Source organism: Acanthaster planci, linkage group LG01 (assembly GCF_054643075.1).
Source record: "Acanthaster planci isolate LZ-2023a linkage group LG01, COTS_SCS, whole genome shotgun sequence".
NCBI lineage: Eukaryota > Metazoa > Echinodermata > Asteroidea > Valvatida > Acanthasteridae > Acanthaster > Acanthaster planci.
This window is the reverse complement of record NC_141777.1, coordinates 30,541,782-30,554,490: the sequence shown is the minus strand read 5'-3', so window position 1 is coordinate 30,554,490 and position 12,709 is coordinate 30,541,782. Positions and strand designations below refer to the sequence as shown.

The window sequence follows — 12,709 nt, the reverse complement described above, 5'->3', positions numbered from 1 at the left end:
TCATATTGATGCGCGCGCATTTAATTTACCAATTAAGGAGAAGCTGTCAGGGAGATTTGTGCGTAGCCCCTTGCGCATTTTGCTACATGATGCACTATTGTAGCGTTGTAATCACTCTGTCTTTGCAGAGCAAAATTCTGTGCGGTATAACTTGGTTAATGCTTTTGTTATCTACGTAAATATGAACCACCAGAAGCAATTCTCTGAAATTGCCAAGTGGTTAAGCTCCTGGATATCAGATCGTCAGACGGTGGGTTCGAATCCCACTGCTGACTTTTATTTTCCCAAAGCTTGCTGTCAGTCAGTAGCTATAAGAGACTCTAATTCACCCCCGCCAAATACCAACAGTACCTTAGCCCTCGGGGTAAGCTCTTCTGCTGGGACTGTCCGCGAAGTCCAGGTGAGCGCCTTAGTACAGGTTCGAGATGTATGGCCGACTCGGCGGCCAGGGCTTAGGGGCTTGTCTCGTGTCCTCCCTTGCATGGTCGCTCGAACTCTTTTTGGAGTTAAATGGATGGGCAGGGAGGAAGTGTGGTGGGCCGGGAACCCCGAGATCCCAGAAGAGTCCTATATGGAAGCCGGTAACTGCGATTCCTTGCGAATTTCAGGAGTCCGTGCGCCTGAATGCTTGGTCAACACCACATAACTTTTCGATTTTGCCCTCATCTATTTTTTATCTGGTTTTTTTTGGGGGGGGTTGTTGTTTTTTCGGGGGGGGGTTGTTTTTTATATTTCCTGGGCGCAAAACTACCAAGGCAATTTTTTAGGTTGAATACGTGCATTTTTTTTAATCTATAATCTGAATTTGCAACTTTTTATTTCAATACAGCTACAATTAATTTGTTTTCATGTAAACCCTCAAAATGCACCTTTCTGTCTCAGTTGACCTCGCTTTCAACTTTTGTTTCACTGTTTTGAGAGGTGCTTTAATGATTTTTTTTCACGACAATGAGCATTCCCATATTGAAGCACAACAGCCACGCTTTCCCAGTAAGGGATAGGAAGGGTTGGGGCTAGGGTTAGGGGTAGGGTTAGGGATAAGGTTAGCGATAGGGTTAGGGATAATGGTTAGGGGTAGGGTTAGGGTTAGCGATAGGGTGAGGGATAATGGTTAGGGTTAGGGTTAGGGTTAGAGATGGGGTAAGAAATAGGGATAGGGTTAGGGTTAGAGATGGGGTAAGAAATAGGGATAGGGTTAGGGTTAGAGAAAGGGTGAGAAATAGGGTTAGCGATAGGGTTAGGGTTAGGGGTAGGGTTAGGCAATAGGGTTAGGGTTAGCGATAGGGTTAGTGTTAGGGTTAGGGATAAGGTTAGCGATAGGGTTAGGGATAATGGTTAGGGATAGGGGTAGGGGTAGGGTTAGGGTTAGCGATAAGGATAGGGTTAGGGTTAGCGATAGGGTTAGGGTTAGGGTTAGGGGTAGGGGTAGGGGTAGGGTTAGGGATAGGAATAGGGTTAGGGTTAGCGATAGGGTTAGGGTTAGGGATAGGGTTAGGGATAGGGTTAGGGGTAGGGTTAGGGTTAGCGATAAGGATAGGGTTAGGGTTAGCACCAGGGTTAGGTGTAATGGTTAGGGTTAGGGTTAGGGTTAGGGTTAGGGATAAGGTCAGCGATAGGGTTAGGGATAATGGTTAGGGCTAGGGGTAGGGGTAGGGTTTAGGGTTAGCGATAAGGATAGGGTTAGGATAAAGCGACAGAGTTAGGTACAATGGTTAGGGTTAGGGTTAGGGTTAGGGGTAGGGTTAGCGATAGGGTTAGGGTTAGGGGTAGGGGTAGGGTTAGGGATAGGAATAGGGTTAGGGTTAGCGATAGGGTTAGCGATAGGGTCAGGGTTAGGGTTAGAGTTAGCGATAGGGTTAGGGATAGGGTTAGGGGTAGGGATAGGGTTAGCGATAAGGATAGGGTTAGGGTTAGCGACAGGGTTAGGTATAATGGTTAGGGTTAGGGTTAGGGTTAGGGATAGGGGTAGGGTTAGGGTTAGGGTTAGGGTTAGGGGTAGGGGGTAGGGTTAGGGATAGGACTAGGGTTCGGGTTAGCGCTAGGGTTAGGGTTAGGGATAGGGTTCGGGATAATGGTTAGGGTTAGGGTTAGGGTTAGAGCTGGGGTACGCAATCGGGCTAGGGTTAGGGTTCAGCGATTGGGTAAGACACTAGGGATACGGGTTACGGGTTAGAGACCGGGTGAGAAATCGGGTTAGGGTTCGGGTTAGGGGTAGGGTTAGGCACTAGGGTTAGGGTTCGCGCTAGGGTTCGGGTTCGGGGTAGGGTTCGGGATACGGTTAGCGATCGGGTTAGGGATAATGGTTCGGGATAGGGTTACGGGGTAGGGTTAGGGTTAGCGATAAGGATAGGGTTAGGGTTAGCGACAGGGTTAGGTACTAATGGTTAGGGTTAGGGTTAGGGTTAGGGTTAGTGATAGGTTAGGGTTAGGGTTCGGGGTAGGGGTAGGGTTAGGGATAGGAATAGGGTTAGGGTTAGCGATAGGGTTAGCGATAGGGTTAGGGTTAGGGATAATGGTTAGGGTTAGGGTTAGCGTTAGCGATAGGGTGAGGGATAATGGTTAGGGATAGGGTTAGGGTTAGAGATGGGGTCAGAAATAGGGTTAGGGCTAGGGTTAGGGTTAGAGATGGGGTTAGAAATAGGGTTAGGGTTAGAGATGGGGTTAGAAATAGGGTTAGCGTTAGGGTTAGGGTTAGCGATAGGGTTAGGGATAGGCTTAGGGATAGGCGTAGGGACAGTAGGGTGAGGGATATTGTTGGCGTTAGGGTTAGGATAGTGCGATTGTTGAGGATAGGGTTAGAGAAAGGGGTATTTTGAGCTATAGTCTTACATCAACATTTGACACAACTGAATATACGACAACTGAAGTGAACATATTAAAAACATGTTTTTAAAATGACAGGAACAGTGCTCTTTTTTTCAAGTACAAAAGGAAGTTGCTGTAAAGAGGCTCGCTTCACCGGCAAGGTATCTGAAGAAATTAACCACGTATCAGATTCACCACAAAATATAAAATGTTATTTAGCAGAACTGTTCGGGGCCCGATTCACTTTCCCCCGGAAAAAACGGCCTGCACGATACTATTGAGGGTGCATTTCGCGAAATGGTTGTATTTCTGCGCGCGAGCTCATGACTATTCTGTGATCCCACGGGTTCTTACAATTAGACATGCCATAATCAGGAGGGATAACAGAAACATTTCTATAAATCCCAACTTTGGGACTGGCAGTTTCCAGTTCGCGTTATTTCTTTCGCAAAAGCCCTAAATTGAGGGAATATTTGGATAGAGGCGGGCGGCGACAATCAGAGCTGGGCGAATAGTTTTACTACTTCGAAAGTATCTTCGAGGAAAGGCGAATTAAAACAAATCGTGGCTAAAATCCATCAAATTGAAAGGAAAGGTGATCATTTTGGCCATGATCTTGAATTTCCGGAGAAAAGGAGACAAACCTCCGAATGTCAACAGGCGGCGCTTTTTCGCTCTGGTTTGTGTGTGTGTGTGCATTCTATGGGCGCGTATTATGGTGTAGTGCAACCTGCGAGAGTTCAGGGCTGCTCCACTACAAATAAATTCCCACAGACAGCAATGATAAATCCCCACACTTCACAAATATTTAGAAACTACTCACAACTCTCACAGGTGTCCAGGCTGCACAGAAAAACGACGATCGACGTGTCCCCTTTCATTTTCCTTTCAATATTTGGGGGGTTGACCAATGAATTTTTGAGAAATTTTCACCAGAAGCAGACCACCCCTAAAATGAAGAAAATGTATCTGCCCAGAAAAGTGGCCATTTGGAAAAACCATCCCTCTGAAAAACGGCCAAATAGTGTCACTTACGGACCCGACTGCACCCAAGTTGCTCATAATTGCAAGCCCAAAATCCGGGCCGGAGGTTCAGTGCCACATTTCTCCAAAGCCTCGATTTCATGACTCTCAGGACTCTCTACTATAGAATATTTTGAGTGTATAACTTTTATTAATGAACTCGGCCGGCGGACACATTTAAGGCTTTTTTTGCAAGGGTGCACCCTCAGACGTGTACGGACGTACGTGTAGTCCGGGAACTCTCTCATATTGATGCGCGCGCATTTAATTTACCAATTAAGGAGAAGCTGTCAGGGAGATTTGTGCGTAGCCCCTTGCGCATTTTGCTACATGATGCACTATTGTAGCGTTGTAATCACTCTGTCTTTGCAGAGCAAAATTCTGTGCGGTATAACTTGGTTAATGCTTTTGTTATCTACGTAAATATGAACCACCAGAAACAATTCTCTGAAATTGCCAAGTGGTTAAGCTCCTGGTTATCAGATCGTCAGACGGTGGGTTCGAATCCCACTGCTGACTTTTATTTTCCCAAAGCTTGCTGTCAGTCAGTAGCTATAAGAGACTCTAATTCACCCCCGCCAAATACCAACAGTACCTTAGCCCTCGGGGTAAGCTCTTCTGCTGGGACTGTCCGCGAAGTCCAGGTGAGCGCCTTAGTACAGGTTCGAGACGTATGGCCGACTCGGCGGCCAGGGCTTAGGGGCTTGTCTCGTGTCCTCCCTTGCATGGTCGCTCGAACTCTTTTTGGAGTTAAATGGGTGGGCAGGGAGGAAGTGTGGTGGGCCGGGAACCCCGAGATCCCAGAAGAGTCCTATATGGAAGCCGGTAACTGCGATTCCTTGCGAATTTCAGGAGTCCGTGCGCCTGAATGCTTGGTCAACACCACATAACTTTTCGATTTTGCCCTCATCTATTTTTTATCTGGTTTTTTGGGGGGGGTTGTTGTTTTTTTGGGGGAGGGGTTGTTTGTTATATTTCCTGGGCGCAAAACTACCAAGGCAATTTTTTAGGTTGAATACGTGCATTTTTTTAAATCTATAATCTGAATTTGCAACTTTTTATTTCAATACAGCTACAATTAATTTGTTCTCATGTAATATATATTGATTGTAAATGATATTGTAATATATATATGATGCACTACTGTAGCGTTGTAATCACTCAGTCTTTGCAGAGCAAAATTCTGACTAAAAGCAGTAGTTAGGAAAGCCATAGGCTAATAATATATAGAGTAGCTTCTTTTCAGCTTAAATTTTTTGAGGAGGAGTCGATGAGGTTAAATTTCAACTTTGTGAAATATAGACACTTATTTATATCAACAGGCTTTTTGAGCAGTGGTGAAATATCATGCCTAACTTGGGATTATCTGAACGAATGTCTTCATGGATGCCAGGATCCTTGAAAACAAGTAACATCCTTGAAAAAGGAATGTGCAAGAAACAATTGCCTTCCCGGTATTATATCATGTGGTTCTTTGATAACTCATTGAGTGTGACTCACCATTCCCAATCCAGGCTGAAGTGGGTCATTTTGATGCTTGACAATTCCTTTCTCCCTTTGTGAATTTCACACTCAACAGGAATCCAGAGTAAAAAATATGTGTGGTAAAGCCACACAAATATGTCGCATGAATTCTCCTGAGCCGGTGACAGGCCAAGCACATATTAATTATTATTTTATTCCCTTGTTAAAGTTCATATGAACACTCTTCTTATTACACAAGGAAACATTTATATGAACTCACCTAGAAATAAGTATGTTAATGGCAGACATCTTTGAAACAGTTAAATTCAAAGACTCAAAATACGTAATATAGACTTTTATCATTTGAAAATATACTCAGTCCAAATTACATTAATTTTCTAACAAAGAATGGTCTAACAACTCAGTACTCTTTCTTCCAGTAATAAAATAACAAGGATGCCTCAAGCAGTAATATTGTTTGTATACCAAGCTTCACGTTCTTTTCACAACTGTCATACAGTTCTTTCCAGTGGCTGCACAATTATCCTTAATAAAATGCAACAAAAACACTGGAAGACCTTAGAGGTCTTTTGTGATACATTTTGCTTTGAGCACCATCAACCAAAAAAATAGTCCAGAGCTAACATCCCCTCAGCGGATCTACACAATCTTATACTGCAATCCTTGAAGATCAATCATTCTGCTTAATTTAATCTTATTTTGAGTTTTGCCATTTCTGAAGGTATTTTGATGCATTCAGAAGAATAAAGCATTTTAACTTTCTAAAAGTGCACATTTCAATAAAACCAACCCCAAAGGATGTTGAGTTGTTTTCTTCAGAACATGAAGAAGACCATTGCACACAATAGTGAATGAAAGAAAATTGTTGCCCGGACCCCTGAATGTATTCAAATCCTGAGAAAGCTCTGCTGGACAATTGCACTCATTCTGAGACAGTGTTCAAGTTACAGTAGTAACGGACGACATGCCAAAAGTTGGATGCTGTGTGGAAATTCCAGGGTCTGAAGTCTGACAAAGCTAAAGTGTTCGGAGTTCAACTCACTATCTAAAATGACATCTTATAAAACATGGTCAAAACTAATGGGCCTTTTGTTAATCCCCCATATCTACTTTCTGGTGTCAAATTCAACAACCCATTTGCTGGAAATTTTAACTAACCTTTCAACATGTACTTTTACCTGTATGTAGAAAACACCTTTCAGTAGGAAAACCGTCAGTGCAAACATCACTGGCACCTGCATGGCAGGAATTCGTACAAGAATCACCACAGCCACTGCAGCAATGGCCAGACTGAACAGGGCATGGAAAAGGAACATCAGCTTCCAAGCTCTACAAGTCACTGGTTATCTCCATTTGCTGTATGGGTGTGAGACATGGACACTACTGGCAGACACAGGATCCAGACCTTTGAAACCAGATGCCTGAGAAAGCTACCTGAAAGAACATAAAACCAGTGACTACATGTATGTAAGAAACTTAGTCAGTACGCTTGTGGGCCACCTAGAACCCCTACTGGCAACTGTCAGACATCAAACACTGGCTTGATTTGGCCATGTCACCAGGCACAACACCCTCTCCAAAACCATCCTACAAGGAGGAGGATGGAAACATAGGCGCCAAGGGAAGAGCTGGTCCGACAACATCAGGGACTAGACGGAGAATACCCTTACAGACCTGCTCTCGATAGCTGCTAACAGAACCGCTTGGAGGACGTCTACTTCTTCTGTCCTCAGATCCCCCAATGACACATAGTGTCGAGGGCTTGAGGTGAGATGAGGAGAAAATACCGCTCACAAAATAAACACTAAAGTGATATGTGGAATTGAGGCTGTGAAAAAGCATTTTATCCCAAACAAATTCCTAAATACTGCATAACTTTTGGAAGATACAAATTTAATTGTTGGGGGGGTCCCCCAAGCTTTTTTTATTTCAGTGATGAAAAACAATACGTAGCGAAATATGTCCTTTAGTTTTTAAAACAGTTTTTACTGTAACAGTTGGCCCTGCAAAAACAATAAGGAGGATTACAACAAGGTATGACAAGTGAACCCATGTATTCATCATTGAAGAGTGGCAACCCGTGGACCATTCCAGCCTGGTGCTCAGAGACCAAACGATCCACCTCGTCCAAAATCTCCACGTGCTCTTCCACCGGCAATGGGTAGGCCTCCTCAGGGTCTTCGTCCAAATCAAACAAGAGAGGGGGATCGTGGGTCGTCACGCAGGCACCGTAGCAAACTCCGCAGTGAAGGGTTCCCATGTAGTCAGGTATGCCGCTCGGCCTACACAATGCTGACAGCGCCTCGTCTGTGAGGACCTCCTGTGTGTGGTAATGCATTTTGTATCGCCCATGCCGTACTGCCATGATACGTTTGCCACAGTAGTGGAACAGGGCTTGGTGGGGTGACCGGCCCCCGTGTAGTAACACCTCCTTGATACTCCGCCCATCGATGATGCGATCTGTGGGTAGGGACCCTCCAGCGAGGTCTACAGCGAGGCTGAAGAGATCCATGGAGCTGATGACTTCATGGTTGGTGACATCAGCTGGGATGGTGCCTGGCCACCAGGCTATGGAGGGTACGCGCACACCTCCCTCCCATGTCACGCCTTTAGATCCTTGCACATAAGGAACAACAGGTTGAAAATACTGAACACCATTAAGCACCATTTCTGTGTTTAACCTGCCCTTTTTGGCACAAACCTAAAGTTAGCAGTTTGTCGCTCTGTCATTTTTTAAGGCACTATGTGAGCTCTTTCAATAGTGGATTTCTCCCTTCTGAGCAGTTCACAATCACCACTACCCTCAATTCATACACCCATGCCTACCGTAAGCACACACTGAGCGGCAAATTCACCATCGCAAGGTAAAGGAATTGTCCGAGTCTCACCTGAGAGATAGCTCTTGATGAGCTTGATCACAAAGGGGAAACGTTGGGGACTGCAGTAATAAAACCACAAAAGGGTAGGACACTATCTCAATCTGTGGTAACACACAGTCCATAAATCTCAATGCAAAAAGTTCATTAATCAATGAAAAATACCTCCACTCATAGTACACAGGAGTAGTCTAAGAAGATTTCTACTGTTTTGAAAGTTTGGAATGAGTTGTTCCTGAGTGTCCCACATCATCTTTGGTCACTCAACAGTAACTACTACACAACTAATGCTTAGTCTCGACAAGTGCGTTTGGTTTGGTTGGGGTAACATTATACTGTCTGTTCTCTCTTTCTTGTTACAAAGTTTGGCTGTTTTCTGGGTATTGGCTTCTTACCTTTGAGGGGACCGGATACACCCGCCTCCTTGCACATCTCACGCTCTGGCCCGTGATCAGACAGGAATATGGCTAGTGTGTTCCTCTCAAGATTCAGATCTCGCAGGAGCTGCAACATCTCACCTACCGCCCAGCTCATCTCATTTATGTTGTCTCCATAAAAGCCTGATCAGCATAAGCCAACATTATAAAAATTCTGAAAGTATGTGGTTCAGAGGTGGACATTAAATTGTATTTGACATGGCAAAGAGACCAGAGCAGTGAATAAGACTACATGTTGAGTATATTCTCATATACCTGCATCTTACATCCTGTAGACCTTCAGGTATTTTCCATGCAAAAGTGGAAATTTGCTCATGCTATTACCAACCTGTAAATTTTTAAACAAAAAGAGGTCTTTTGAAAAAACAAAACCACAATGGAAATAATAAGTAGTACCATTAAATCCACTTTAATTTGTTTGTAAAACTGCTTTCTGTTTAAAAATTATGATTAACAGGGAGGTTGGGAACAGCATCACAACATTTTGACTTTTGAGTGGGATTGACCTTAATGTTGTTTACAAACAAGTTTACAGTAAATTCGTCCTCAGCTGACAACGCAGCTTCTGCCTCTTAACACACATTGTGCTACATTAGTGTTAAGATGGAAGTAGTTAGGGTTAGTATTAAGCGGTAGTGTTTAAAGAGCACCTCCAAGGAAAACACGTTTTCTCTGATTCTATTATTCAAATAAATAAGGAAGCATTCAAATCCCATGCGGTGTCATTTGTCTTCTGAGCTCAAATTTATAACAAGCTTAAAAGGGTTTTTTATGTTCAAGCCAAGATGCAAATTTTGAATGCAGATTGGACATTCTGAGAAAACAGAGACGAGGGGAACCTTCGCCTTGTGTTCGTAGTGGATAAACCCTTGGGCATACCAAACAATGGCTACATGCATTATTTGGCATATGTAGGGATTATCAACAACAAGCACAGGGCGAGGGTTCCCCTCGTTTTCTCTGTTTTCTCCAAATGACCAATCTACATTCAGAATTCGCATCTTGGCATGAACAGAAAAAAGCCCTTTTAAGCTTGTTATAGGTGAGCTCTGAAGACAAATGATACTTCATTCGATTTCGATGCTTCCATATTTCATTTGAACAGATAAAATCAGAGAAATCATGTTTTCCCTAGAGGTGCACTTTAATATTTATAAGTGGTAGTGTGTACTCTTCACATGTACTATTTACATGTTAGAATTTAGTGGTTCCAAGTTCTCATTACTTAATGCTTTAGATGCTGCTTGAGATTTATTGAAAAACTTTATATTTTTTTAGTCGCCGGTTGAATGAAAACCACCAGCTGCCAAAAACAAAAACAGAACCTGTGATGTTGCACAAGAAAAGTCCATAGACAGAATGCAACTTCATACATTTTTGAGGATTTCTTGAGACAAAGAACTCACGCAAAAACAACAAATTCTAATATGTATACAGCTGAAGTATAGCCTGATTGTTTGTATTCATATTACCTCGCCTTGAAGAGTTCCTAAAAGCCGTCGAGCTGAACATATTGGAATGGGTGTGCGGGAAGGAAAAGTAGAAGAAAAAAGGCTCATGCTGGTGGTCATAGATGAAGGCCTTAGCGTCCAGTAACATTGCCGAGGTGAGGTTGTGATGGCTAAATGGCTGCTGAAGCATGGTGTCGTTGTAGTATAAAAAGCAGCTGGAACGGTCCACAGATGGAAGCAATCTCTGTCAGAGAGCAACAAGCAACATCTGCATGTACGTCAGCACAGAGGGAGTGCCAGTCAGTCTGGTTATTTTCAGTGAGGCATGAGAATCAGGACTTTGGAGGCAAACTCAGATCAGGGGCAGATCTTGAACCAAGTTCTAGGGGATGTGGGCCAAATTTGATCTTTTGGAGGGGGAGCCCAAAAATTTGGACATACAGAAAGTTTGGCTCCTTTGAGGGGATATAAATGGTCCTTGTTTCTCCCCTTTCCCACCACCAATCCACCAATGGTCTCGGACAGCCTGAGCTCCCTGAACTGTTTAGGGTCTACACTTGGCAATTCCGTGCTTATGTGTAGGGAGTTCTGCAACATGCTGGGTCCCCCACTGAAATATGCCTGGCAAAAAGGAAAGAGGTGATGAAGGAGAAGGGGAAGAAAGACCAGTAGATGAGAATCGAAGAAAACCATTCAAAAAGAATAGCAACATTCCAAGGTTTAGGTGAAATCTTGGAAGATAGTGTTGCTTACCTTAGTTAGATCACATCGCCAGACATTTGAAAATGGCAGAATCATGCCGACAAAGTCAAAACCATGGTGCATTGGTAAATGATTTCCATCAGTGGAATTAAACTCATTGATACCTGGAAAAATTAGGAAAAAATGGCAAGAATACTGCTCTTATCAACAGTAAAGCTCGTGTTACTGTGTCTAAAATAGTGATAAAATACAGTACTATAGTCTAGGGCTGTGCTGAATATCCGAATTATCGATCAATTACCGAATATTCCAATATTATTTTCCAAATTTGAATATTCGAATTGCAAAATTCATGAAAAGGGAGAATTTTCATTTGTTTTAAATGAGAAAAGTTGCACTATGGAGGCTTGTTGCAAGCAGATTCAAATGAAAAGCAACAGAAATCTTACAGTGATTCAAAATGTAAATTACTCATTAACAAATTTAAAAAGGAACAGAAATTTTCAACGGGGAAAGAAGTATTGCTTGTCTCTTAAATTTTGCTAAATCGTGGCTGCAGATACTCCTGGACATAAGAAGCTATTATAGTGATTATAATGTACAATTGGGTGTGTTATTGCAACTGGTTTTATATATGGTTTGTTCATCGACAGTCTGCCGATCAGAACAACCAAATATTCGGATATTCAATCGAATTTAATGTCAAGTAATTGACTAGAGAATTTTTGAATTGATTAATCCCTACTATGGTCCCTATCTGCTGGTCAAAAAAAACTGAAGATAGGAGTTAACCTTGGAATTTATCTGGAAAGGATATTTTTTCATAAGAAGGTTCATAATGCCTATTATCTTACAATGTTTTTACAAAGGATGCTGAAGTTGTCTTGCTAAATTATGGTGGTGCTGTTTCAAGTTATAACTATTATTTGAAAAGATATGAATTTAAAACGTTCAGGACTTGCAATCAATTGATAGGAGTTGAAATCACATTCCATCAGTTGCAAAACTGCTGTATTTCTGAATGTGGTTCAGCTACTTTTGGCATTTGATTTGAGGAATATTCCATTGTGTAAAATTGAGAAATAGAGTGATTTGAGCAATCACGAAGGTTGGTTCAGTGTTTTCTCAAAGCAAGAATTCCTTAGTCAAGACACAAAGTGGAGTACTGATAGTTACCACATCACACACATTAATCTGTGCATTACAGATTACTTTGTGGTGCATCAAAGCCATCCACTTCATAACTTTGTGGTGCAATCATCCTATGGTTGGTACCGTAGTAGCAATCCTACCAAGATGCCACTTTCCGACCATTCCAGTTGCATAGCCGCAGCTCTTCAATGCTTCTGCAATGGTTATCTCTTCTTTAGGCAGGCCAGTTGAGGACTGGCTCACGAAGACAGGATAGGGTTGTTGATGGTCGCCATAGAGACCCACGCGAACTGGGTACCTGCCTGTCAGGGAATTTACCAGAGGACAATCTCAGACTGTGGACGATGACGGTTTTGGAAAGTTCTCCTGCAGATGTAAACATATACTGTCCCCCCTGCTCATATGGTTCATAAATTACTACTATAACCATAGAAGAAGGACACAGAAGGAGTTGGAAATGCCCAGGCCGTAACATCTTGCCAATTACCGCTTTGTGGCATGCCTGGTGTGTCCATAGCAAGGGTGCAGCGAACACTTGTTTCACAACTACCAAACCCCTTTAAACCCTATGATCTCCGTCGCAATCTGTTGCTAGTAATCTACATCCTTAAAACTTTGTGCACTGAGGTATAGGAAATTGAATATTCATGCATTTGTTAGTGCTTGGTATGATCTCATGACAACATCACATTTAATGCGTGGATTACGCTGTGTGCCCTAAATCTACATGTGCAGTCATTGCCCTTAATGAGCGCTTTCTTCTGGAGTTATTTTGGGA

The 12,709-nt window shown here is 42.8% G+C and overlaps 1 protein-coding gene across 5 annotated transcripts in view; it reads right to left on the bottom strand.

Annotated features, from left to right (window-relative positions):
- Positions 1-7,139: 7,139 nt before the first annotated feature.
- LOC110983176 (arylsulfatase-like) overlaps positions 7,140-12,709 on the bottom strand; it is a 183,305-nt gene continuing 177,735 nt past the window's right edge. For 4 of the 5 annotated variants that reach the window (XM_087140407.1, XM_087140355.1, XM_087140318.1 and 1 more), the window contains exons 4-8: positions 12,072-12,233; positions 10,831-10,943; positions 10,099-10,321; positions 8,585-8,749; positions 7,140-7,929 (exon numbers count right to left, since the gene is read on the bottom strand). In XM_087140407.1, coding sequence (XP_086996533.1) covers positions 7,280-7,929; positions 8,585-8,749; positions 10,099-10,321; positions 10,831-10,943; positions 12,072-12,233 — 1,313 coding nt within the window. In that variant the 3' untranslated portion in view covers positions 7,140-7,279. Of the gene's footprint in view, positions 7,930-8,201; positions 8,252-8,584; positions 8,750-10,098; positions 10,322-10,830; positions 10,944-12,071; positions 12,234-12,709 lie in introns of all 5 variants that reach the window. The other variant, XM_087140427.1, reaches the window with a different exon arrangement.